This window comes from Gymnoscopelus microlampas (assembly GCF_963454915.1).
Source record: "Gymnoscopelus microlampas genome assembly, chromosome: 3".
Lineage (NCBI taxonomy): Eukaryota > Metazoa > Chordata > Actinopteri > Myctophiformes > Myctophidae > Gymnoscopelus > Gymnoscopelus microlampas.
The window spans coordinates 857,606-880,838 of record NC_139940.1 but is presented as its reverse complement, the minus strand read 5'-3'; the positions used below and the strand labels follow the sequence as shown (position 1 = coordinate 880,838).

The 23,233-nt window shown below is 42.2% G+C and overlaps 1 protein-coding gene across 1 annotated transcript in view; it reads left to right on the top strand.

Annotated features, from left to right (window-relative positions):
* Positions 1-23,233, top strand: part of nphs1 (NPHS1 adhesion molecule, nephrin) — a gene marked incomplete at both ends in the record, with an annotated part of 149,367 nt that overhangs the window by 86,453 nt on the left and 39,681 nt on the right. Inside the window, 7 exons of the mRNA XM_084048619.1 lie at positions 5,117-5,274; positions 14,510-14,651; positions 15,696-15,820; positions 16,145-16,313; positions 16,883-17,012; positions 18,544-18,716; positions 22,927-23,067. Of these exons, the coding sequence (XP_083904745.1) occupies positions 5,117-5,274; positions 14,510-14,651; positions 15,696-15,820; positions 16,145-16,313; positions 16,883-17,012; positions 18,544-18,716; positions 22,927-23,067 (1,038 nt within the window). The remainder of the gene's footprint in view (positions 1-5,116; positions 5,275-14,509; positions 14,652-15,695; positions 15,821-16,144; positions 16,314-16,882; positions 17,013-18,543; positions 18,717-22,926; positions 23,068-23,233) is intronic.

Here is a 23,233-nt window from a genome sequence, read left to right as displayed (position 1 = left end):
TTCATACATTCACATGCACGCACACCAGACACATGCACAAGCACACACGCACATGCATGCACACACACACATGCATGCACACACATGCACACGCACATTCATGCACACACAGCCCTGAAGTGACTCAGAGATTCATGGATTATTTAGAATATAATATAGACACACTTATTATGTAGAATATAGACACACAGATATATATAGGTAATATATTTAGGTAGATATAGATATAGATAGGTAATATACTGTATATATGTATATATATATATATATATATATATATATATATATATATATATATATATATATATATATATATATATATATATACAGTATATTACCTATCTATATATAGACACACAGAGTACAACAGGAGTTATAATTCTTGTCTCAACTCCAATACCAACAGTTACTGCTGTGGCAGCACAAATCCTAATGCTAATATCATTAATGAAACTAATGGTGATTAAAGGCTGCAGCTCCACCGTATATATCACAGTCTGAAGCACTTTTATAGCTCCGCTAATTCAGCTGAATCACCCCCCCCCCCCCCCCCACCCGGCCCCTCCCCATCCGGCCCCCTCCAGGCACTAAAGGCTCCACTCTGGTTTGGGACTGTACGGTGATAATAGCCGCCAACAGGTCATAATTTATCATATTTTATACATTCCACTCCTTCACTGGGTTTGTTTCAGTGACACTTAAACAAATACTGAATTCATTTCTGTAGAACCGCCCCCCCCCCCCCCCACTCTAAGGCACTCTCTTATCCTCAGTTTTTATTTAGTGGTGCAGAAAGTGATATTTGTGTTAGAATAAGTGTTACATATATTGTAAGAGGCGGTCCCCGCTCCGGGAGAGATATTGCGCGGATGAACTTTTGAAATAAATTGTTAAATAGGACATTCTGCATAATGAGTATTACTGTAAGTACATTTTGATGCCAATACTTTCATACTTTTCTCAACTCGATACTCAGGCTTCTACGCGGCCTTCACATCCAGTCCTGTATTATGCTGCCATAACTATAGTCACAGAGTTATGGCCGTTCTGTGACACTGCTGTAGTGCTCCATACATTACTACTATTCTAACTGCAGACAGTGTTTATCGTGTATTGGAGCAATGGTAAAATAAATGGTAAATGGTGCATTTATATAGCGCTTTATATAGAGCAATTAGGGGTTCAGTGTCTTGCTTAACACATCGAACGCCAGAGATTCGTCTGGTCCCAGGCTACAAAAAATGCAGTTCGCTGGTCTCATTTAAAACAGCCCTAAAAACTAATCTTTCTGGAGGCCATAAGAGGAGCTAGTACCAGTTTCCCGGTAGACAGACGACCCCCCCCTCCCCTTTTTTTTGCATATATATATTTTTTTTTAATTATTTTTCATGCTTTTTTTTGTACATAGTGGTATTTTTTCTCTGTATTTTTATGTTGATTTTTGAACTGTTTGGTTGCTTCTATATATGTCTATGAAATTAATTCAAGGACCCCGACGGAAACAAGTCCACAAGGACTTTTTTGGACGGTCCTTTTAGACAAAAGTATTATAAATATAACTGTGTTGTTTTACATTCCTACATGCCTAATAAAAATTTCAATCAATCAATCAATCAAAACAAAGCAGGCGGACTGTATTCGGCCAGGAAGAGACCACACCTTTGACTATTAATCATGATTGACAGAGTGACATATGGTAGCACAAACCTGTATTCATACTGTAGGCCTACAGAAGGCAAAGTGATCATCGTACCAGAACATCCTATGCACGTGTGCTATGGAGTCAACATGCTATAACATAGGCCTACTGTACTCCCACTGTACTGTGCTATGGAGTCAACATGCTATAACATAGGCCTACTGTACTCCCACTGTACTGTGCTATGGAGCATATATACATACATAGTACAGAGTGTGGGGGGTATATACATACAGAAGCTATGGTGAGGGGGTACTATGTATATACATACATAGTACAGAGTGTGGGGGGTATATACATACAGAAGCTATGGTGAGGGGGTACTATGTATATACATACATAGTACAGAGTGTGGGGGGTATATACATACAGAAGCTATGGTGAGGGGGTACTATGTATATACATACACAGTACAGAGTGTGGGGGGTATATACATACAGAAGCTAGGGGGGTGAGGGGGTACTATGTATATACATACATAGTACATACATACTATGTATATACATACATAGTACAGAGTGTGGGTACTATCAGCCCTGCGGCCGCCTGCGTAGAATCCTCCGCTGTCCCCCCCCCCCCCCCCCCACACACACACACACACACACACACACACACACACACACACACACACAGGGGCTTTGTGGAGCCGCGGTGGTTAGCCTGCAGCTATTGTATGCTAAACTGTTAATTTTCAGGATCCAAATTCAAAAGTAGCAAAAATAGCCGTCGCGGTTTGTTTGATTGATTGATTGATTGAATATTTTATTAGGCAAAAATGTAAAACAGCACAAGTACAGTTAAAACACTTTGTCTAAAAAGGTCCGTCCTTGTGGTCTTGTTTCCATTGAGGTCCTTGTATTCAATTCATAAACAGATAAAGTAGCACCAAACAGTTCAAAGTCCTCACAGAGAGAGAGAGAGAGAGAGATGGTACTACCTCCCTGTTTGGCCTCCTGAAAGGTGAATGTTCAGGCTGTTTTAAATGAGCTCAGCCAAGTGCATTTTTTAGGGAGTGAGGCGTTTTGACATGTTGTGACGGTGTGACGTGTTGTGAGCTTATAGATCGGCCATTGTTGCTACTTTTGTGTGACACTGTAGCATGATAAAGTATAGGACATACTAAATGTAATGATTATGGAGATACAAGGTGTCTGCCCGACAGCAACAATACTTAAAACCTGAATTATACTTTGTTGTAGGCCAGTGATGGAAGAATGACTCAGATTGTTTTTACTAAAGCTACCACAAAGTAGTAATACTGCGTTACAAGGCACAAGGCCTGTATTCAAAATGTTACATGTATCTATTAATACGATGCATTACCAACGAACGATAACATAACTCCATACACATTGACTATTTACAGGAGCCACCTGTAAGTGCTCTTTTAGAGCGGTTTTGAAGTTATGTTATGTTTTTATAACTGTTGGTAGGGTGGTTCCACATTTTAGTGGCAAAGCAGTGGAACAAGTTTAATCCCATGCATGTGATAGCCAAATCTGGGTTGAACGTGATCTGTGGAGCTCCCTCTGGTGTTATGTTGTGGACGTCATTGACATTTTTGAAGTAGTTTGACGGATACATGGGTGTCTTTGTGGTGTAGTGTATCTTGTAGACCAGGTTGAAGTAGTTAGACAGGTACATGGGTGTCTTTGTGGTGTAGTGTATCTTGTAGACCAGGTTGAAGTAGTTAGACAGGTACATGGGTGTCTTTGTGGTGTAGTGTATCTTGTAGACCAGGTTGAAGTAGTTAGACAGGTACATGGGTGTCTTTGTGGTGTAGTGTATCTTGTAGACCAGGTTGAAGTAGTTAGACAGATACATGGGTGTCTTTGTGGTGTAGTGTATCTTGTAGACCAGGTTGAAGTAGTTAGACAGGTACATGGGTGTCTTTGTGGTGTAGTGTATCTTGTAGACCAGGTTGAAGTAGTTAGACAGGTACATGGGTGTCTTTGTGGTGTAGTGTATCTTGTAGACCAGGTTGAAGTAGTTAGACAGGTACATGGGTGTCTTTGTGGTGTAGTGTATCTTGTAGACCAGGCCCATTGCAAGTTCTCTGGTACTCATTACAAGTACTCTGTGTCTGGAGCCTTGTTTTTAAGGCCTTTGTTAAAAGTTAAGGGTTAAGTTTACATATAACTGTTAAGTTATGTTAATAGTCAGGGGATATTAGCAGAATATTTTCCAATCTTGGAATAAATTCCTTACCAAAAAAAAACTTCACCAATGTGTTTGCAAAGGTGTCTAGTAACACATCACTGAATCTAGAAATTCAAACGCACTCGAGCCCTGCACAACAAATCTCCGCACCATGGGGGATCGGGCCTTCTGCTCAGCAGCACCTAGACTGTGGAATGCCCTCCCAGACCATCTGAGAGCACCACAGTCCATTGACATTTTTAAAAGGGGCCTAAAAACCTTCCTTTTTAACATTTGCCTAGATAGAGATGTAGTTGTTTTATCTTTTTAAACTTCTACTGTGTTTTGCTGACTTGATTTTAAGTTTATTCATTACACTGTTTTATTTTATTGTTGTTTTATTCTTTCTTTTTTGTTTTTAACCTGTAGCACTTTGAGATTTGTTTCAAATATAAAGTGCGTTACAAATAAAATGTATTATTATTATTATTATTATTATCACAACTTTATTGAAATTCAGTATCCCTAGGAGAATTTTTGACAGCTCCTTAAAGTTGGAGTACCCACCATAACCTTGGTTAAAAAAAATCCAAAAATAAATCCAAATTTAATTCTGTTTTAATTAGCATGTGAGGGGTCAAACTAGGGTGTTTTTATGATTCTGAATCCATTGCAATCATTTGTTTTGCACCAAAACCACTCCTTGGGCTAAAAACGGCCATAGCCATGTATACTTTTTGTGTAAAAAGCCCATTGAGATTGGGCCGTTTTTAGCCCAAGGAGTGGTTTTGGTGCAAAACAAATGATTGCAATGGATTCAGAATCATAAAAACACCCTAGTTTGACCCCTCACATGCTACTTAAAACAGAATTAAATTTGAATTTTTTTGGGGGGATTTTTTTTAACCAAGGTTATGGTGGATACTCCAACTTTAAGGAGCTGTCAAAAATTCTCCTAGGGATACTGAATTTCAATAAAGTTGTGATGTGTTACTAGACACCTTTGCAAACACATTGGTGAAGATTTTTTTTGGTAAGGAATTTATTCCAAGACTTTTTTAATATCCCCTGACTATAAGGATAAGGTAAGGTATAAGTCTTAATGTTAGGCATATACTGTAAATGTTAGTCAAAGCAATTAAAAAAACAAAAAATGTGTGTGTGTGTGTGTGTGTGTGTGTGTGTGTGTGTGTGTGTGTGTGTGTGTGTGTGTGTGTGTGTGTGTGTGTGTGTGTGTGTGTGTGTGTGTGCGTGTGCGTGCGTGTGTGCGTGCACCAGTCGAGCCATCAGAGGTGAAAGTCCTGGGAAAGTTCAAGGCCATTGAGGGGAAGGAGGTGACCCTGTGCTGTCACACCAGCTCCAGTAACCCCCCCGTCCACATCCGCTGGTGGCTTGGCTTCAGGGAGCTCAACACCACCCTGGTCACCATGGAGGAGGTAACAAAACACTGCATAACACCACTCTGGTCACTGTGTAGGAGGTAACAAAACACTGCATAACACCACCCTGGTCACTGTGTAGGAGGTAACAAAACACTGCATAACACCACCATGGTCACCATGGAGGAGGTAACAAAACATGATGTAACACCATCCTTGTCACAGTGGGACGGGTAACATTATAGAACTAAAAACGTATCTAGTCTCCTTCAGGCTCAGTTGCCGATCTAGGGCTGTGTCGGTCAGGGGTGAAGCCGTCAGGACATGTAGAGTTTGCATGACAGACGTGGAAACTGTGGGCAGAAGTGAAAAGAAGTGAAAGAACTTTTGGAGGTGCACCGTATACCATATAGAGGTTAGGGTTGGTCGATTCCTATTTGAGGATGACTAGATGTTGCGTTCATGATATATGGCATTTCTTGTAAGAAATAGGCCCACTCACATTTATGTCGGCGGGGCAATTACAGCAATTAAATTTGGATCACATTTGGACTTTCTTTTTTTTCTTTTTTTTTATATATAATTTTTTATCCCACGATTTTGTAACCCTTATTTTTCACCCAGTGCCAATTTTCTAAGTGATCCTGGGCACTACACTCCCCTCACCAGCCTAGGGAGGCCAGGGCCGAGCTCATGCCTCCTTCAATGCATGAGAGCCAACTGACCTTCTTGTCACCTGACAGGAGGGAGTTTCCCTGGTTGGACGTAGCGCGTGGAAGGAACACGTTATTCCAACCAGTTCCCTTCCCCTCCATCAGGCGCCCCGGCTGTCATGGGGGAGGAGTTTAGTGACCAGGATTACTACATGTTTTTGTGAGGGTATTAACTACCCTGAGAGACACGGGAGAACATGCAAAACATTTGGACTTTCTTCAAAGAACAGGATCTGAAAATCCAGAGGGCATTTCCCTGGAATGTCTTGTATGGGACGAGGAAAGTGTGGAAATCTGTGATGGGATAAGATCTCAAGAGGCGGCTGTTTGCACAGCATGACTGCACTGCATGGGCGGAACACATCAGAAATGTGGACCTCTATGAAGGCCCACCCACGTTTCACGGACAAGGTCGGAGAGAGAAGGATGGCAGGGCACTGTGTCTGGCACCCAGAACTGATTGTGAGCAAACTGACACTGTGGGAGCCAACCCATGGCAAAAGAACAGGAGGGGAAAGAGATGTGCCAAATATGTAGACACTCTGGGGCAGGACAACGGACCTTCAATCCACTGATGCGTGCCTTTCAACGGTTTCTGTGCAAATCGGTGTTGCAAGTGAATGATGTCAACAGTTTGTGTGACATCAAACATGAGCTCTGCTCAGCTTGAATAAGATGTGTCTTTAAACATCACATTTAGTCTGAGAACGACCAAGAGAAATAGGCTTTGCAGATAGAGGATACTGGATACGTATAGATATATAAAAAGAGATATTGAGGGGGAATAGGAGAGTGACAGATAATATACTATATGGACCGATCTTCCACCCCACAAGAGACCTACAAACTCTGTCCAATGTATAGTCCATTTATAGCAGCATCTTCAACTATGAACCAGTCTTCCAAGACGCAGGCATATGCCTTCACGTCTCGGGTCTTCCTTCTTAAGAACATGAAGAGGAGCGATAATGTCTCCTACCGCCAACAGCCAAGATACAGACGAATCTTACCAAGACGAGAAGAAACGGAAGAATTATCTTACCAAGACGTTAACGCCAGGAGAACTAAAAGCACACCCGATGACTTACACAGGAAAGGAAACCCCACATGTAAACAGCTATGTACTCTGGAGAAACATCAGCGTGTTCACACTAGAGAAAAGTCCTTCCACTGTAAACAGTGTAACAAGAGATTCCGTCATTTGGGGGCTATGAATAAACACCAGTGTATCCACACTCCAGAGAAAACCTTCAACTGTAAACAATGTGACAAGAACTTCAATCGGATGGATAACCTGAAGAAACACCAGCAGATCCACACTGGAGAAAAACCCTTCTGCTGTCAACTGTGTAGCATGAGTTTCTGTCGGATAGATAGTCTACAGAGACACCAGCGTGTCCACATTGGAGAAAAAACCTTCCACTGCAAACAGTGTGAAAAGAGCTTCAGTGAGTTGGGTAAACTGAACGCACACCAACGGGTCCACACCGATGAGAAGCCTTTCCACTGCAAACAGTGTGACAAGAGTTTCTGTCGCTTAGGGAGTCTGAGGAGGCACCAGCGTGACCACACCACCGGGGGGAAACCTTTCCCCCGTAAGCAGTGTGACGAGAGAGTTGATCGGTTAGAAGTGCTGAATGTATGTGAGCATGTCCAGACTGGAGATGGTAAACTGTCTGACAAGAGTGTGTATGACTTAAAATCTCTGAATACACCTGGTGTCCACGCCCAAGAAAAGCCTTTCCACTGTCAACAGTGTGAGAAAGGTTTCAGTCAGTTGGGTAATCTGAAGAGACACCAGCATGTCCACACCGGAGAGAAATCTTTTCATTGTACGCAGTGCGACAAGAGCTTCACTGAGTTGCGTCGCCTAAAGTCACACCAGCGTGTCTATAGTGGAATAAAACCTTTCCACTGTAAACAGTGTGACAAGAGATTCAGCCAGTCAGGTAACCTGAAGATACACCAGCGTGTCCACACGGGGGAAAAACCTTTCCGTTGTCAACGGTGCGACAAAAGTTTCAACCAGCTAGGAAGTCTGAAATCACACCGTCGCATCCACACAGGAGAAAAGCCTTTCCATTGTAAACAGTGCACCAAGAGTTTCAGTCAGTTAGGTACTCTGAAAGCTCACCTGCATCTCCACACCGGAGAGAAGTCCTTCCACTGCAAGCAGTGCGACAAAAGCTTCTGTCGGTTAGACGGTCTGAAGAAGCATGGTCTGGTGCACACTGGAGAAAAGTCTTTCCACTGTAAACAGTGTGAGAAGAGTTTCACTCAGTCAGGAAGTCTACACAGACACCAGTTTGTCCACACTGGAGGACAACAAGAGTCTCAGTCAGGAAGTCTACACAGACACCAGCTTGTCCTCACTGGAGGAAATCAAGAGTCTCAGTCAGTCAGAAAGGCTGAAGATAAACAACGACTCTGTCCACTGTAAACAAGTGTTACAAGAGTCTGTGTCTGTCCGGAGCTAATCTCGCAAACCTTTGGACCGATCGTCTGTGCGTGCACGTGTGTGTGCAAAAAACAAACTCACTATCCACCTAGAGATTTTTAAGAAGTCAACAGCTGCCTATAACAAATCCTTACGTTTGGCAAGGCAGGTATATATATATATATATATATAATGAGATCAAGAAAAATGCCAGTCTTATTCTCTACCATTGAACGTCTTTTAACCCCCCACCCCAGTCCTACAAGCCAAGTGTAATGCGTTTGCATCTTTATTTGATAGCTTGTTTTACATTCAATCTGGTATTATGAATGATGCTGCTAGCACAAACTCTCAAACTGAAAATGCGGCTAATGGTGTCAGGTGTAAAAGTGTAGATCACTCCAGGGGAAGCCTAATATCATTCTGTGCAATTGATGAAGAGGAACTCCGCAAAACCATATCGCAGATGGCATCATCCTCCTGTTCACTGGATGCAATCCCCATCCGCTTTCTCAAAGAGGTTTTAGACAGTATGATTGGAGATATCCCAAAAAAAAATAACAGCTCTATACAATCAGGCGTCTTTCCAGACTCACTGAAAACGGCTGTAGTCAGGCCCTTCCTCAAGAAACACAACCCTGATCCCTCTGTGCTGGGTAATTATAGACCTATTTCTAATTTGCCTTTTCTGGGCAAGGTCTTATGAAAAACATATCTTTCATCAATTGGATGTGTTTCTACAGAACAATAAGGTTCATAACAAATTCCAATCTGGCTTCAGGAAAGGTCACAGCACAGAAACAGCACTTGTAAAAGTAATTAATGATCATAGGGTGTCCGCTGACGACAGAAATGTATCCGTTCCCCTACTCCTTGATCTAACGGCTGTATTTGATAAAATTGAGCATACAATTTTAATACAACGTCTGGAGTACTGGATAAGTTGTCAGGCACGGCCTTGGTTTTACTCCTACCTTAACCTAACAGGCAGAAGCTATTATGTCAATATAGCTTTATTGTTTTCCCTGTATATACTGCCGCTGGGAGAACATATTACCGATCACGAAGTGAATTTCCATTTCTATGCTGATGATACCCAGCTATATCTCTCTGTAGCTCCAGGCGACCCCTGTGCTCTAGACCCGTTGTTGACCTGTCTGTCCAGCATCAAGCTAAATGAGGATAAGACAGACGTTCTCATAATTTGTTCTAGTGAGCAGAGAGAATCAATAATAAGTAAACTCGGTGACCTGACTGTAGAAAGTAACACTACAGTAAAGAACCTGGGGGTTATTATTGAATTTTAATACACACATTAATCATGTTACCAATATTGCCTTCTTAGAAATTAGAGCTTATCTGGCGTTGGACGATGCAAAAACGTTGATCCACGCTTTTGTTTTCTCTCGGCTTGATTACTGCAATGCAGTTTCTCTGGCCCGCTAAAGAAAACAGAAAACAGATTACAACTTGTTCAAATTGTGGCAGCCAGAGTTGTAACTAAAACTAAGATGAGAGAATATATTACTCCAGTTCTAGCTTCACTACATTGGCTCCCGGTTGTTTTTAGGATTGATTTTAAATTATTTTACTTCTTTAGAAAGCTCTCAATGGTCTGGCACCTTCCTCCCTCTATGACTGTCTGCCTAGAAATGTTACAAACCCCCCCCACAGGGCTTCTAGTGCTGACCTGCTTGAAGTTCCTACAATGGCATATACAAAAACACGGTGAAGCAGCATTCTGCATCTACGGGCCGACGGCGTGGAATAAACTCCCATTATAAATATTCTCCCCGTTTTTTGGGTAATTTCAATGGAGAAGTGCCATTTAGTGACGTCATAATGCATAATGCCATTCTAGTGAATGGTAATGCCATTCTAGTGACGTCATAATACTGATGTCATTGTATTATGACCCTACTATAACACTACTAACACAATCAATACTCAATACCAGCTCAACATTCTTAGCGATCCCACACTGTTTCTTCAGGAACAGTACTTTCTAGTTAATATTATTATATACAGGCATACAATAGACATCCGGTTGTTCACATTCATGATCCAAATGATATGCCCATATATGGGCATGCACTGACTGATGACATCAGGGATCTCCATATGGGCATAAGTAGACAGACAGACAGACAGACAGATACAGAGATCTCCATATATGGGCATAAAAGGGACACAGACAGACAGACAGACTGGTCCAACAGACTCTCTGACAACAGTTACAACGGGTATTGCATAACCGGGTGGGGCATGCATTCCCAACTTTATTCCTGAGCAAGCCGGTGCCCGGCCTAGTTATTATTGCCAGACCCAAGGGGTCGGGCTTACATGAGGCTTTGTATCTGTTTTCTCCATACATGCTATGTCACTTTGTCCCCCGGCCCCAGCCAAAAAAGTCTGTCCCCCTTTCGTCATAGAAGGGACATAGAAGGGACACACGTCATGCGAAGCCCGGCCATTCAGATTTTTAAACTAGAGTCAGGAGGCCTGGTACTGCCAGACCCCTAGTAGTTGAAATCTGAATGGCCAGGCTTTGCATGACGTGTGTCCCTTCTATGTCCCTTCTATGACGAAAGGGGGACAGACTTTTTTGGCTGGGGCCGGGGGACAAAGTGACATACCATGTACGGACAAAACAGATACAACTCAACTAAGTTATGGTTAGAATTAAGTCCAGGTACACTCTGTACAACCATTGTCATTTTAACAGAGAAATAAATGCGTGCAGATCAAAACGCCACAGTCTCAACACTGATGCATGACTTGCGGCCGGTTTCTGTGCAAATCGGTGCTGTTATGAATGATGTCAACGGTTTATGATGTGTCTGACATCAGACCAAAGCTCTGCTCAGCCTGAATAAGATGTGAAGCTGTCTTTTAACATCACATTTAGTCTGGGTATGACCAAGGGATAAATCCGGCTTTAAAGACCGATGAGAGAGAGAAAAAGAGACAGGTATTTATAGAGGGACATATAATTAGTGAGAGAGAGATCGAGGGGGAGAAAGGAACTAAGATAATAATACATATGGACAAACATTCCAGCCCGGAAGAGACCTACCAACTCCCTCCAATTTACAGTCCATGTACATGTACATCAGCAGCAGCTTTGACTACGAACCAATCTTCCAAGACGCAGGTCTCGCATTCTGAGTGTTCGTACGCCTTCACGTCTCCGGACTTTCTCCAAGAACACATGAAGAGGAGCGGCAATGTCCTTGACTGTCAAACGCAGCCGACAATGCAGCCGAAACAAGGAGACTCAGAAGGATCAACATACCAAGACCTTAACTCAGCCATGGGAACTAAAGACACATCCGATGACTTACACAGGGAAGAAAACCTCTCATGTAAACTGTCTGATAATATGTCTTTCATGGAAAAACCCTACCACTGTAAACAGCGCTACAAGGGTTTCAGTCAGTCAGGAAGTGTCAAGAACCACCAGCGTATCCACACCGGGGAAAACCCTCTCCATAGTAACCAGTGCGACAAGAGTTTTAGTGAGTTAAATATTCTGAGGAAGCACCGTCGTGTTCACGCGGGGGGAAAACCCTACCACTGTGAACAGTGTAAAAAGAGTTTCAGTGTGTCAGGAAGTCTGAAGCAACACCAGCGTATCCACTCTAGAGAAAAACAGGACCTTCAATCAGTTGTCCACCACACTGAAGAATCATCTTACCAAGACCTTAACTCAGCCATGGACTCATCCGATGACTTACACAGGGAAGAAAACCTCTCATGTAAACTGTCTGATAAGTCTTTCAGTGGGTTGGATTCTCAGAAGAAACACCAACAGATCGACACTGGGGAGATGAACCAGCGTCTCCACACCGGTAAAAAACAGGAGTTTTCTTTTGACAAGAGCTTTAATGACTTGTGTAATATGAAGAGACACCAGCAGGTTCACACTGGAGGAAAACTAGACGTTCAATCGGTTGTCCACCACACAGGAGAAAAACCTTTCCAATGTAATCAGTGTTACAAGAGATTCAATCTAGAGCATAACCTGAAGAAACACCAACAGAGCCACATTGGGGAAAAACTTTTCCACTGTGAACAGTGTGGCAAGAGTTTCAATGACCTCCGTAATATGAAGAGACATCAGTGGCGTGTCCACACCGGAGAGAAGAATTTCCACTGTAAACAGTGTGACAAGAGTTTCAGTGTGTCAGGAAGTCTGAAGAAACACCAGCGACGTGATCACACTGCAGAGAAGAAGGCTTTCCACTGTAAACAGTGTTTGAAGAGTTTTAAAGACTCAGGGAATATGAAGAGACACCAGCGTGTTCACACTGGAGAAAAACCCTACCACTGCACACAGTGTGACAAGAGATTCAGCGAGTTAAGAACTCTGAAGACACACCAGACTGTCCACACCGGGGAAAAACCTTTCCATTGTAATCAATGTGACAAGAGGTTCAATCGGTTAGATTATCTGAAGTCACACCAGCGTATCCACACTGGAGAAAAGTATTTCCACTGTAAACAGTGTGGAAATAGTTTTAATTTTTTAAGTAACATGAAGAGACACCAGAAGGTTCACACTGGAGAAAAACAAGACTTTCAATTGGTTGTCCACCACACCGGAGAAAAACCTTTCCACTGTATCCAGTGTAACAAAGGTTTCAGTCAGTCAAGAAGCCTAAAGAAACACCAGCGTCTCCACACTGGAGAGAATATGTTCCACTGTCAACAGTGTGACAAGAGCTTTAATTACTTAAGTAATATGAAGAGACACCAGAAGGTTCACACCGGAGAAAAAACTGTTTCAACCAGTTAGGAAATCTGAAATCACACTATCGTTTCCACACAGGAGAAAAATAGTTTAAATCGGTTAGAAAGGCTAAAGATACACAATTGTCTCCTCTGTAAACAGTGTGACAAGAGATTCAATCAGTACACCAGAACATCTTCTAAACCATATATGGTCTTTAGACGGTTCCAGCAGTGAATCCCAGACTTCTCTTTACTCGGCCAGATTGGCTACTTCAAACTCCCAAGGTGTTCCAAGCCCTCCCCCCCCCACCTTTTTTTGCCCTGCATGTTACAAGAGACATGCAATTTTCCACATGCTGTTACAAGAGACATGCTATTTTCAACATGCTGTTACAAGAGACATGCTATTTTCCACATGCTGTTACAAGAGACATGCAATTTTCCACATGCTGTTACAAGAGACATGCTATTTTCAACATGCTGTTACAAGAGACATGCTATTTTCAACATGCTGTTACAAGAGACATGCTATTTTCAACATGCTGTTACAGGGCAAGGGCCCGTCGCAGATGGAGTGTTTTTTTTCTGGGCGGCGCACACTGATACCGTGTGTTTACAAACGGCCGGACGAGCGTTCATAATAGATATACATTTTCTGTGACCAGTTGAAAAGGTAAAAAAAAAACTAAAATCGCTGGCAGTGGGCAAACACAGCCAGAAATAAGTCTGGCAGTCAATGAGTTTAATATGCATTGAAACCACTGTGTCTCTTTGCTAGAGCACGTTGAAACCACTGTCTCTTTGCTAGAGCACGTTCAAACCACTGTGTCTCTTTGCTAGAGCACGTTGAAACCACTGTCTCTTTGCTAGAGCACGTTCAAACCACTGTGTCTCGACGGCAGGCAAAGAGTTAATGATAATACATTGTATTTGTACCGCACATTACAAATACAAAGTGCTACAGGGTTTAAAAACAATGGCCTAAAAATAGCAAAGGCAAAAAAACGAAATATCAACAACATAAAACCAAAAAAAATTTTTCTTGTAGAATACAGGTATGAACACAAACTGTAATAATATAATAGTACTGTAATCAGCCAATAACTGCAGCTTCCACTCAGACAGTTATTACCTCATGTAAACATGGAAGATGAGGGTGGATTTGTTCATTTGTCACCATGTTTACCCTGACATCACAGCGTGGAGATGTTTCTGTGGATTGTTTTTTTTAAAGGGGGAGGAGTTGTAAAGTTTGATTCCACGTTCAGGTTCAAAAACTACAGCAGATTAAAAACATGGCACAAAAAAAAAATCCTTGGTTTTGGCTATTTTGAGTGTAGCACATCGGTGCAACTAAGTGTAAATAGATCTCTCTCTCTCTCTCTCTCTCTCTCTCTCTCTCCTACAGGGTGCCCATGGGGGGATGACCAGCATCTCTAACCTCACCCATCGGGTGTCGAGGGAGGAGAACGGTCTGCCGCTCACCTGTGAGGCTTTCAACAAGGGCACCCGCTTCTCCAAGAGCCAGACCACGCCCCTTAGCGTCTACTGTGAGTATGACCACGCCCCTTAGTGTCTACTGTGAGTATGACCACGCCCCTTAGCGTCTACTGTGAGTATGACCACGCCCCTTAGCGTCTACTGTGAGTATGACCACGCCCCTTAGCGTATACTGTGAGTATGACCACGCCCCTTAGCGTCTACTGTGAGTATGACCACGCCCCTTAGCGTCTACTGTGAGTCAGACCACGCCCCTTAGTGTCTACTGTGAGTATGACCACGCCCCTTAGCGTCTACTGTGAGTATGACCACGCCCCTTAGTGTCTACTCTGAGTATGACCACATAAAACCCCTCTGTAAAACCTAATTTTTCCACCTCAGGAACATTGCCAAACTCCGCCCCACACTCACCCTGCAAGATGCTTAGAAACTGGTCCTTGCCTTTGTGTCGTCCAAGCTGGATTACTGCAACGCACTACTCATTGGGATCCCTAGCAAGGGCCTGCAGAGGCTTCAATACATTCAAAACAGCTGCTAGAATCCTGATGAGAGTGAGAAAATATGACCTCATCACACCCACCCTATGATCACCCCATCACCATCACCTTCATCACATCACACCCACCCTATGTTCACTCCACTGGCATCACCCCACACACCTCAAGAACGTCTCCACACAAAACCCTCCACTCAAACCCTTTGCTCGTCTAACAACAACCTTCTCCAGACCCCCAGAACCAACCTCCCACACTATGGGCGACGGGGCTTTCTGCTCCACTGCCCCACGCCTGTGGAATGCCCTCCCCTCCCCTCCCCTCCCGTCCCTGACCACCTGAGAGCCCCACAATATGCTGACACTTTTAAAAATGGACTCAAAACCTTTTTTAACAAAGCTTTTACTTAGACTTTTTTTTCTTATGTATTTTAATTAGTTTCTAATCAACTTTTTACCCCAAGAAGAGTCTTCTTGTTGCCCTGCCTTTGTTATTTTTGTGCCATTTGTTTTTAAACCCTGTAGAACAGTGTAGAAAAGTGTGTTTTTGTATTATTATTGTTAGTATGTATTACATGACGTTGCCATGCTTCTCTGGCAGACCCTCCACAGAAGGTGTGGTTGGACGGGCCTCCTGAAGGGGGCGCTCTTCGCTCAGGGGCCACAGTCCATCTGGTGTGTTTCTCCAGCGGAGGAAACCCCACCGGGACCCTCAGCTGGCTCAAGGTCTGTGTGTGTGTGTGTGTGTGTGTGTGTGTGTGTGTGTGTGCGTGTGCGCGCGCGTGTGTGTGTATGTGTGAGGAACCATTGCCCTGGTCCTCATCAGAGAAATGGTTGTTTGATGGTTGAAATAAGTTAGTTTAGTAAAATATTGTGGTTGTGATTATGTTTAGTGGTTAGGGTTATAGGGCATAGCAGTGGCGGCCATTTTGTGTTTTTTATGTACATTTATATAAACAATTTTCTCCTGGTGAATTATGACCATAATACATTTGATTCTGTGTAAAAAAATATGTTAATATTGAATATTGTCTCTCTCTCTGTGTTCAGGACGGGCGGCCGGTGGCCGACGCCCTGCGCCAGGTGTCCATCGATAAGGGCGTGTCCAGAGAACTGGTCCTGGTGCTGCAACCCAGTGACAACATGGCCGTGTACCGCTGTGACGCCAAGAATGAGGCGCGCAAGGTCCTGTCTGCGCAGACCAAGCTCAGTGTTCAGTGTGAGTACTATTTAAACCATATAAGGTCTCAGTGTTCAGTGTGAGTACTATTTAAACTAGGGATGTCCGATATTATCGGCCTCCCGATATTATCGGCCGATATTAGCATAAAAATTGATATCGGGAAAATATCGGTATCGGTTTTTGGGGAAAAAATTTTTTTTTTTTGCTTTATAAATAAGTTACAGGAGTTCTTACTGTATATGGTGTGTGTGATATGAAATTTGAGCTTACCCTAATCACAATAATCCCCGCATATATCGGTATCGGTTGATATCGGTATCGGTAATTAAGAGTTGGACAATATCGGTATATCGGTTATCGGTAAAAAAGCCAATATCGGACAACCCTAATTTAAACCATATAAGGTCTCAGTATTCAGTGTGAGTACTATTTAAACCATATAAGGTCTCAGTGTTCAGTGTGAGTACTATTTAAACCATATAAGGTCTCAGTGTTCAGTGTGAGTCCTATTTAAACCATATCAGGTCTCAGTGTTCAGTGTGAGTCCTATTTAAACCATATAAGGTCTCACATCGTGTTAACTGTGTTCCTCCATGGTTCTGTAGACCCAGCGGTCAGTGTTCACATCGTGGTGCGTCAGAAGGAGCTTCGAGGAGGTCAGAACCTCAGCATGGAGTGTGTGTGTGGAAGCAGCAACCCCAAGGCTGAGCTGTCCTGGAGCCTGGGAGCTCTCAGGTCTGGACACACGCACGCACGCACGCACACACACAGACGCACACACACACACAGACGCACACACACACACACACACACACAGACAGACAGACGCACACACACACACACACACACACACACACACACACACACACACACACACACACACACACACACACACACACACACACACACACACACCAAAAGGTTTTTTATAATTTATTTTTTTGCAAACATTCACTCCACTACATTTCAAATATAAATATTGTCTCCACTACATGTCTAAGGGACTCTTGGGACCTGTGTGAGGGGGGAGGGGGGAGGGGGGAGGGGGGAGGACAGCTTCAGGAAGTGAACGGGTTTGTTCACGTTCACACCAAAGAACCTAGTTCTTTTGAACGACTCGCTCATGAACAACCCATCTCTACTCCTCTACACAGAAATGATAGCACATCATAATGAACATTAGAGAGGACCATTTATATGAAGATAAGGTTGAAAATAGATGAAGCTCTCCTTTCATCTAATCTACATGTGATATGCTCTAATCTGGTTAATGTTATTGTTTGATCTTCTGTTCATCTGTAGTTCTTACTGTTGAAATGACCCACTTTATATCTCACTCCCACAGATCAATACATTAACTCTTATCCAACATAATTATCTGACACGCTGCACATGGGGAGGAAACCTTTTGTGTCCACAAGGTTTTCTTTTCAGGAAACGTTAAACAGAAGCTTTTGTTCCAACCAAGAGGCCAGCTTCTGAGCTGTAAATTGAGGCTATATAGGAAGTAACAGTTCATATGAATGGCCTGTAGTCTCACTGTTTCACACCTGCTGGTGTCAGAAGCAATTTGGCTCTATTCAAGCGGATGGGTTTTTGACAAACTTTACACTTGATTTTATTACCTTAACCCATTAAGACCTGGAACGCATTAGATTTCTTTGGCTATTCAAAAATAGCAGATATACAAGCTCATAGCGCCGCGCTTTTTAGGATTTTGAATTTTTATAGACGCGGCCTCAGGTCTTAAAGGGTTAATAAACATTGTCATAAATACTATATGCTTCCAGTCGCTAGTTTAAAGTCTTCTTTCAATCATCATGATATGTGTTTTGGTAATTATGGTCCTGTTTATTTTAAACTACGATGATAACATAAGGTATGCTGTAAGAGGGGCGTGGCTACCTTGTGATGATTTGATTGACAAGCTACACAACCAATAGCATTCATTCCCCACCTCCGCTCTGGTCCCAACCAATAGCATTCATTTCGAGTCTGTGGGCGTAACTTTGTCCATTATTTTTTACTGTTTATGGTTCTAATAGATCCAATGTAGTTTTTATTTAGTCACAAGCGGTTGTTCATACTTTTCATTGGTTCAATATTCATAAAACCAACAGACACACTAGTGAAAGTAGCAGATCTACAAACTCACTATTTTTATTATAGTTTTAATTGATTTTAATGTATTATAGTAACTCATTGATTAAATCAATGAGTTAAAATTAACCCTTTCATCCCTCTGGGGTGTTTGTTTATGTGCCAGGTTGAAGGGGGCGGAGCTTCCTGCCAGAAGGGCGGAGTTTGGTGGTGTGTCGGTGCGCAGCGCCGTGACCTTGCCGCTGACCTCTGCTCACCACGACCAGAGAGTCATCTGCCAGGCGTACACCCCCCTACTGGCCGAGGGGAGTAGTACATACTACCAGCTCAATGTACTCTGTAAGTATGATAAGAGCTTCATTTCATTTGTAAAGCATTAGGTGACTAAATGTCCACATGACAACTACTTATTGACTCCGCCAGGCCGAAGGCATAGTGGAGAGTATGTTTTCGTTTGATTTCCTTTGGTTCCACCAAGCTAACATTGGTCAAGCTTCATGTGACACGTGACAATATGTTGAAAGGGTGTGCTTTGATTGGCTAGCGAGACGCCTGACGAAATACATACCTATAAATAGGTGAATCACTTCGAAACATTGCGTTGCATGTTTCGAAGTGACATCAGTGCCATCAGCCAAGCTAACATTTAGTCAGGAGATATTAGCAGAAAAAGTTCCAATCTTGGAATAAATTCCTTACCAAAAATCCTCACCAATGTGTGTCTGCTGGCGGAGACATGTGCTCCGAGGAGCACATTTTCTAGTTACTTATGTTATAATTGCAGATCTACAAGAGCTTGTAGATCTGCTATTTTCAAATGGCCGAAATATATATAGGGCTGAAGTGGTTAATGTATGTTTCATAATAATGATCACGATCTACAAAGTAACTAGTAACTAAAGTTTTGAAATAACTGTAGTGGAGTAAAAGTACAATATTTCCCTCTGAGATGTAGTGGAGTAGGGAAAATTGGAAGTACTCCTGTAAAGTAAAAGTACCTCAAATGTGTACTTACTGTAAGTACAGTACTTGAGTAAATGTACTTAGTTACTTTACACCACTGACTGGATGTGATTAAAAAAACGGTAAAAGAGAGTTGTCAACGGTACAGTTAAAGAGAGAAAGTCTTATTTATCACAGATCGAGTGCATTTCAGTGCAGTTTAGTCTATAGTGTAGTTTTTTTGTTACACAGTGTGTAAAAAGAGTCTATGAGACGATAAAGTTTATAAAGTTTCTACTTTAGCTGTGGGTAATGCAACCTTTTTAAAGTTACTGCTCCATTTATTTCATCTATACAATTACTCTATTACTGTATGCAGACGTTTGGAAACAATAAATGCTGTATGAGGAGCTAGAAGAGGCTTTTAAAATTAATGACACGGAGAGTTTTAGCTCACGTTGACAGAAAAATGTTCAGTTTCATTCTGTAAGCTTTATTGAATACGGACAAAACTAAAGAAACGCAATATATGAAAAAATAAAGTGATTTGAGGTCAAACGGAGGAGGTTAATACAAATATAAACTATTGTCTCTATATGGAGCAAACCTCATATCTCCATGTTTCACCCTTTTCTTTTTCTTTTGTGAAAAAATAGCAGATCTACCAAAAAATAGCAGATCTAAAAATAGCAGATCTACCAAAAAATGGCAGATCTAAAAATAGCAGATCTACCAAAAAATGGCAGATCTAAAAATAGCAGATCTACCAAAAAATGGCAGATCTAAAAAATAGCAGATCTACAAGCTCACAACGCGTCGCGATGCGATGCGTTGTGAGCTTGTAGATCTGCTATTTTTCACTACTTTAAAATGATTTTAAACTAAGTAATAAAGAAAGGAAGGGTTTTGGACGTACAAGGTTTTCACCTGACAGCAGCGCTGTGTGTCTGATGTATGATGTATGACCACTGGTCTGGTCCTTTAAACATCACTACCTAACCCTAACCCTAACTAACCCTAACCCTAACTAACCCTAACCCTAACTAACCCTGACAGCACTTCATGACAGTTCATGCGCGTCACTAATTAGATGACGAGGCATTTCTCTAGTTTAAGAGAGTCATAGTTACTTCCGTCATTGCCAAGCGCTTGTCCTTGTTTAACATCTTCACTTTGACGTTAGTGGCACACGTTGCTACCCTGACGATGCCGCTCACTGGCAGTCTCAAGCGCCAGGCGAAGTCTTGCGAGCCACAAGGCCACTGGGGCGCGCAGCGAGCGGACGCGCGCAGCGCTCTTGCCTGAGTTTTCCGCCGTCCCAACCCCGGCAGGTACCTCCCCTTCAGGGTGTCCCATCGGGCCATTGGTGTACTCGATTGCTGCTCTCTCTCTCTTCCACGCGTGCAGCCTCTTGACTTTTTTTTTTCAATAGTATTTTTATTGATTTTTCTTTTTTTACACAAAGACAAAACAAGACTAGACAAGACAAACAGCTCAGCTCAGACACGTTATAAAAGGACAAGGACACTGATACAAATATAGATTACACATACTTACATTGGACCAAAAGATAACACAATATATATATACATGATTGGTGCTTGACATTACACAGATGGGTGAGTAACTACCCCAAGAACAACAAAAAATAAAATAAAAATCAGTACAAGAAATATAGATCACAGTACAAACATCCACAGCAGAAAAGATGAAAATAAAAGACAAAAAAATTAAAATAAATAAACAAGCAAGGATTTAGACATTATACATCAAGGTCAGCGGAATCACTCCTGTTAAGGAACCCTATCGTTAAAGTGTCAGACAATTGAGGACCAATAAAATGTAGATATGGGTCCCATATCTTATAAAAAGCATCTGTTGTGGAACGTAGGAGGCAGGTCAAAAATTCCAATGGCATGCACTGCATGATTATTTTGTGCCAATCTTTCTTTGTTGGTGGTTTCTCATTAATCCAAGACAACAGAATAGTTTTCCTCGCAGCATAGGTTAATAGATTAAACAGGCGTCTATGAAATTTGTCAATAATCTTTTTATCAGGAAGTCCCAGAATCAAACACATAGGGTCAGGTTCAAACTCCATATCGAAAATCACATTCAACTGCTGCACAACACCCAGCCAATAACGTTCGATCTTATGACATGACCATATACAGTGAATATAGTCTCCCTCTTCAATCTTACAGCAGCCTCTTGACTTGACAAGTTCCGCCGTCCCAACCCCTTTCAGGTAACTTCCCTTCCGGGTCTCCGATCGGTCATTGGTGCACTCGACAACCGCGCGCTCCGCCCTGCTCCGTGACGGCCACGCGTTTACCCAGCGGCTTTTGCGGCCCGGGGAGCCTCCCGGGTTGCTGACGCGCTATGGACGGAAATCGTGTCTCGAACGAATACCCAATGGCAGAGTTCGAGCCACATATCCGGGTTACACATGACTGGGACATCCGGCTCTATACTCCACCGTGGAGTTGGCCCTCCGGTATAACGCGTTCTGGACCCTCGGTTATGTAAAGCAGCCTTGCTCTCTAACCGAACAGCGCTGTGTGTCTGATGGTCTGAACCACTGGTTCTCAGGGTAGTGTTCCCTGAAGAGGTGGGTTTTCAGACTGCGGTGAAAGATGGGCAGTGACTCTGCTGCTCAAAAGACTGGTAGGACACCGTGGTGGTGAGTGAAGCGAGCAACCCTAACTCTAATAACCATAACTCTAATAACCATAACTCTAATAACCATAACTCTAATAACCATAACTCTAATAACCCTAACTCTAATAACCATAACTTTAATAACCATAACTCTAATAACCATAACTCTAATAACCTTAACTCTAATAACCATAACTCTAATAACCATAACTCTAATAACCATAACTCTAATAACCTTAACTCTAAAAACCATAACTCTAATAACCCTAACTCTAATAACCCTAACTCTAATAACCTTAACTCTAATAACCATAACTCTAATAATCCTAACTCTAATAACCATAACTCTAATAATCCTAACTCTAATAACCATAACTCTAATAACCATAACTCTAATAACCCTAACTCTAATAACCATAACTCTAATAATCCTAACTCTAATAATCCTAACTCTAATAACCATAACTCTAATAACCTTAACTCTAATAACCATAACTCTAATAACCATAACTCTAATAACCCTAACTCTAATAACCATAACTCTAATAACCTTAACTCTAATAACCATAACTCTAATAACCATAACTCTAATAACCATAACTCTAATAATCCTAACTCTAATAACCATAACTCTAATAACCATAACTCTAATAACCATAACTATAATAACCTTAACACTAATAACCTTAACTCTAACAACCCTAACTCTAATAACCATAACTCTAATAACCTTAACTCTAATAACCATAACTCTAATAACCATAACTCTAATAACCTTAACTCTAATAACCTTAACTCTAATAACCCTAACTCTAACAACCCTAACTCTAATAACCATAACTCTAATAACCATAACTCTAATAACCATAACTCCTGTCGATATATAATCAATATTTGATGTTATAATTCATACACGTCTCTCTGTGTTGTATGTTTGACCCGTCAGACCCTCCAGAGTTCGGATTGAACCAGCCCAGTCATGTGACCGTGACGGAGGACGACACCGCGACCCTCCCACTCATGGTCTCGGCCAATCCCAGCGAGGTGGCCTGCTATTGGCTGCATGGCAGGGAGAGGCTGGACAGAGGTCAGTCCCGCCCACACATGCCAAACTCAAAAAACAAGTTTACAAAGTGCTTCACAACACAAACCACAACAAACAGTGTGGGGGAAAGAAAAACTAAAAACTAAACACAGACAGTTCAATTAAAGCAATACCAACAACAGCAAAGCAAAAAACAACCAAACAGAGG